General features: G+C 34.2%; 1 protein-coding gene across 1 annotated transcript; it reads right to left on the bottom strand.

Annotated features, from left to right (window-relative positions):
- Positions 1-819: 819 nt before the first annotated feature.
- On the bottom strand, positions 820-3,270 carry LOC127856018 (uncharacterized). The gene is made up of 6 exons (XM_052391983.1): positions 3,122-3,270; positions 2,754-2,930; positions 2,343-2,609; positions 2,064-2,133; positions 1,594-1,944; positions 820-1,388 (listed from the first exon to the last, which is right to left on the bottom strand). Exons 1-6 carry the CDS (start codon positions 3,197-3,199, stop codon positions 1,087-1,089), a joined length of 1,245 nt encoding a protein of 414 aa, XP_052247943.1. The 5' UTR covers positions 3,200-3,270; the 3' UTR covers positions 820-1,086.
- Positions 3,271-5,010: the final 1,740 nt, after the last annotated feature.

The raw sequence follows: 5,010 nt of genomic DNA, 5'->3' as shown, positions 1-5,010 counted from the left end.
TATGTGACCGGGTGCTGGATGTTTCGGTAAATGACCAGTTCGGTAAATTGATTTATAGAGTAAAAGTCGTGGATGTTTCGGTAAATTGATTTTATATAGGAGGTATACCTACAACGAGGTGTTAATGACACCTATTATCGGCTTACAATAACATTGGGGGCATTTATTTGCAAACTGTGGATTACTTTTGAGTTGAGTAATTAATGCCATGCCTAAGGTAAAGAATTTAGTTAATTTTACGATTTAAATAACGCAATACTGTTGTTTGGTTTTTAAATTGGTGCTTTTATTTAATTAACAAAATTATAACATAATAGTAAAAATAAGAAATAATGATTTATGGCGGAATAAATGTAAGCTCTGCAATTACGTTTAATGCTATTTTAAAAAGTTTTTTATGATTAAAGAATAAAGGTTTCATGTTGAATTTTATATTTATTTATATGTTTTATTATTTCTTTCTGGTTGCGAAAAACACACAAAAAAACAATATATAAAATTTAAAACGTGTACGTAATTAATAAAAAGTAATATAATGATACGCGTTATGTTTTATAATTATGTTAAGTGCGCGTGTCATTGAACGTTGAGTTAAGCGAAGAGATACACATACTTGAAAACTGATAAAATTGACATATAACACAACGCCAGCCGAATGAATACACTGTGTAATAGCAAGCTGCCGTGATGATCATTATCTTATCAAATTAATACACTGGCACCTGACTACTGTACTGGAACAATGGGTTTTACGGCCAAAATAACTGATATCATTTTTTGCCCTAACAAATCGGTTCAATAAATAAATAATAACTGATCTACTTTGTAATCCGTTTTATTTACCATATAATATAAATAAGCAACAACTAAACCTTGGATACTATATATATATATTTGAATATTTCATGTCATTTAAAAAAAATGAGGGAGTAAGCACATATTAATTAGATACATTTTTGACGCACTACAATATTTTTACATTTTTATCACACATTTTTATCATTCAGATTTTCTAATACAAATTAGATACATGTACGACACTGTTCAATTTAATGTTACATTTCAACCATATCAGTCGTTCATCTTTCAAGCCTCGTCGTCGTCGAGCATGTGGTGGACCGCTGTGGATGGTCCGAGGGCATTGATGTGGCTGATGATCCTCAGAAGTTCAGTTGTTGTCAGCTTCTCTTCTTCGTAGTCATCCCATGCTTGATGCAGTCTGCCGTGTATCGTAACATACTTCTTCCGCCTGATCTTCGTGAGAAGGTGCTGGCTCACCAGCCGTATATGAAGATCAACAGTCTCAGATTCCTCTCTGAGAAGGTTGGCCAACTTGTAAAGCCCGAGGTTGGCTGAACACGCTCGTGCGTTGATGCGTCTATGCCATCCTGTAATTATAATAAAAACATGTTTGTACTTAATAACAAGATTATGTCATTTTTTTATCAGTTTTTAATAACATTATTATGAAACAAATGCTTATTACCGTTATAGTATGATATGATATGAAAGTATAAGATTAATATACGAAAAATATACAATGTGAATTGTTTCATACTTATAAATTAATAATGCTAATTGTATTATAGTTACCTTCCAAGTCGTTGTTCGTTCGCACCTCCTCTCTAAACACGCACCAATTGAGGGGTCGCCATACACTGCCGTGGATCCATGTACGGGAAATGTACTCGCATACCCGCAGTACGGGACCCCCGACTCCTTCAGCTACCTCCATCAGCCTGTTGAATGCCGGTTCAATCTGTTCAACTGGTAGATAAGGAAGGGACATAATTTTCCTGAAGAACTCGAACTTGTCACCATGTTGCTGATACGCGGTACTCAGTCCCTCTGTGGTGATCTTCCTGTATATCCGCTGTGTAAAGTGGAAGACGCATCCCCGTATCACGGCATCAGGAAAAACCTCTCTTATCGCCTGCCAAGTTGCTGAAAATAGAAAATACATAGAAATTAATAGTAATCAAACATGTATTATTTATGTTATTGCTACAAAAGTAAATTACTCAAATCAATTTAGTCGTTTTCATAACCTTTTTATGACTTACCAGCTTCAAAGTCTAACATAATCCACTCTACAGAGAGATCCCCCAGTCTGCGACGTAGACTCCTGAAAACCTGAAAAATAAGAACGTAAATATTATTTAGTTTAATTTATATTATTAACAAACATTACTACATTAAATTTTTGCGAATTGTTGTTGTTGTTGTATAATAATAATAATCATCATCATCATCATCATGATATTATAATTCTTCTTATTATTATTATTACAAATAATATTACTACATTCGGTTATACATTCGGTTATAATATAACACAATACCTGAACGTAATCATCTTTACTTCGCCTCGACATCAGAGCGTACGCCAGTGGCACCTGCTTCTCATCTTCCCCCTTCTTCACAAATGTGTGGATAGAGTGTAGCTGGTAAAACGGCTGCTTTACCACCTTGAAGGTGCCATCCATATACCACATCTTTGCCTGTCGTAGTATATCCAGCTGGCGCTGCGTTCCGAAGACGATGTGTCGAGCACCGTCCAGAACAAGGTCGTCCACTATGAAGTCTTCTCCGATGAAGTTTCTGTCAAGCTGAAATAAAAAAATAAATATTTTGGGTTCTATTACATTATTATTGCAACAAAAGTTTAATAATTAAATAATTTAACTATTAAATGATATGTAAGGAGAGGTAGCGCAATACAGTAATGTTGATATAACCGGACGCCTACTTACCTCAAACGCTAAGTCTTTAGGATCATCGGGACGGAGACGTCTGTGGTGGTTGACAACACGAACTAGATTTGCTGGTTTGGGTAGGCTGACATCGTTTGGTGCCACCATATCCTTCATGACACGTTCCACGATTACGGCGGCTGGCTCAAAGACACGTTCTCGCGCCAGTTCCTTCACCTGAAACAAATATAACGTAAGTTATCTATAATTATAAATTATATTGTTCAAAATAAAATACACTTCAAAGTAAAATAGATTTAATAAAATAAGTTATAAGACAATATCCATATTATAAGCTAGATAAGATTATAAGTTAGATTATGCAAAATAAATTACACTTCAATAATAAAATATCCAAACAATCGTACCTTCTTAGCTATTTTCATCTTTTTTGTAGCACCAGGATCTTGTGGATGAACGTGTCCTGCTACACCCGATGTGAACATGTCGCGGTACTGTTTCACGGATGCCGGACATTTTACTGTCTTGTTTCGCACCGAGCATCGCCAGAATTGTCTCTCTCAGGTCGAATGACACATCTGGTATGGTAGTGTTACCCCCATGTCTTAGATCTTCCCGTTTTCTGAAATTATTTGAACTATTTGATTCTAAAATTGGAATAGAGGATTGATTGTAAAGTCATTTACCTTTTGTGTGCATCTATTATTTTATTATAATAGTTGCTTTCTTAGCAATTTCTCATACCGTCATGTACTGAAGCTAAACCAATGCTAACTCATATAATCGTGCGGGTGCTTAAATTAATTCCGTGAGTGAACACGTCAGTATACTGCTTTTTCGATTTCAGTGAACATACAAGTTTTAAGTGAGACTCTCTGAATTTTAAGGTCAAGTAAGACGTGGTAGTTTTTAACAGTAAAATATGTGTGTAAGGCATCGAACAAATCCAAAAAAGTATTTTATATTGTGTGTTTGTCATGCATACTTAAAAACTTCGAAAGGGATACAATAAAATAATGAAGCTTGAAATAAATTTCGATGAAAGGATGGAAGAGCAGAAAATGGAAGTGAATATAGTAACTTTATTGTTCTAACCAATAAATTAAAGTTCTATTGTTTGCATTGAGGGAAGAGTGTAGTGTGTACTAAATTATTGTTTATGACTCCTGATAAAGCTTCAATTGTGTCATCACTCTAATCTACAGCACTATATCAGTTGCAAATGATATTTCAATTATCCCAGTTGTGTGCTGCATGTAAACATACTTATTGCTGCTAAGCCATATATATATATACAAATGTATATATATATATATATATATATATATATATATATATATATATATATATATATATATATATATATATATATATATATATATATATATATATATATACATATATATATATATATATCGTATAATATTTAAATTTGAATACCTTTTGTAAGTCATAATAATCCCGGAAACTAGTGGATTAGATAAATATGAAACACTTTTCATTAATATACTGACAGCAAAAATCGAAAATATGTCTCTATATGTCGACTTTACTCGCTGCGTAATTTCTTAGCTGGTCACAAAATTGCAGCTCCCGCTAAGAAAATTCGCTGCGAGTTGAGACGAGATAAAGAGCGAATATTAACCCATTTATGCCTAGTGGACTCTCCCATTCTTCTAAATAGAATCAATTTATTTCCAAAATTAGGGATGCCTTGTATATTTATTTCTTTATTTAGAATATTTCTTACAGAAATTCCTTTTAGCACACAGTTATTTTTCGCCGTTGTATACCCTTTATTACGTCTGTTTATTTTTTTTAATGACGCTAACTTTCCAGCCATATCAGTTAAAAGGTGATTAGCGTTTATTTCGTATTTAAATTCGCTTTATATCTCGACTTTACTCGGTGCAAATTTTCTTAGTGGAGCCCTAATTAGGTCATCTCGCTAAGAAATGTTGCACCGGGTTAAGTCGAGATATAGTGCGAATATTACTTAGAAATAAAAGTCAGTAACTTTCTTTCTAATATGGCTGGAAAGTGGGCGGAATAAAACTTAAAAATACAAGTAATGAAGGGTATAAAACGACGAAAATTACCTGCCTCGGCATGGACGTCGCCATCTTGTTTGTCTCGTGATTACCCCCTCTGTGATATGGCTGGAACGTGAGCGGCATTTAAACCATCAATACTAGTAATAAAGGGTATTAAACGGCGAAAAATACCCGTCTCGGCATGGGCGTCGCCATCTTGCTTGTCACGTTATTACCCACACTCCGTTTCATTGGTAAACTTA

The sequence above is a fragment of the Dreissena polymorpha genome, chromosome 13 (assembly GCF_020536995.1).
Source record: "Dreissena polymorpha isolate Duluth1 chromosome 13, UMN_Dpol_1.0, whole genome shotgun sequence".
NCBI classification, from domain to species: Eukaryota; Metazoa; Mollusca; class Bivalvia; order Myida; family Dreissenidae; genus Dreissena; species Dreissena polymorpha.
This window is presented reverse-complemented; position numbering and strand designations above follow the sequence as displayed.

What these genes read in the sequence shown, in the direction of transcription:
- LOC127856018 (XM_052391983.1), bottom strand. Translation starts at nt 3,199, where the DNA reads ATGTTCACATCGGGTGTAGCAGGACACGTTCATCCACAAGATCCTGGT. An exon ending in AGATGAAAATAGCTAAGAAG is followed by an intron (nt 2,931 to 3,121) that starts GTACGATTGTTT and finishes TATTTGTTTCAG; the next exon opens with GTGAAGGAACTGGCGCGAGA. An exon ending in GTAAAGATGATTACGTTCAG is followed by an intron (nt 2,134 to 2,342) that starts GTATTGTGTTAT and finishes CTTATTTTTCAG; the next exon opens with GTTTTCAGGAGTCTACGTCG.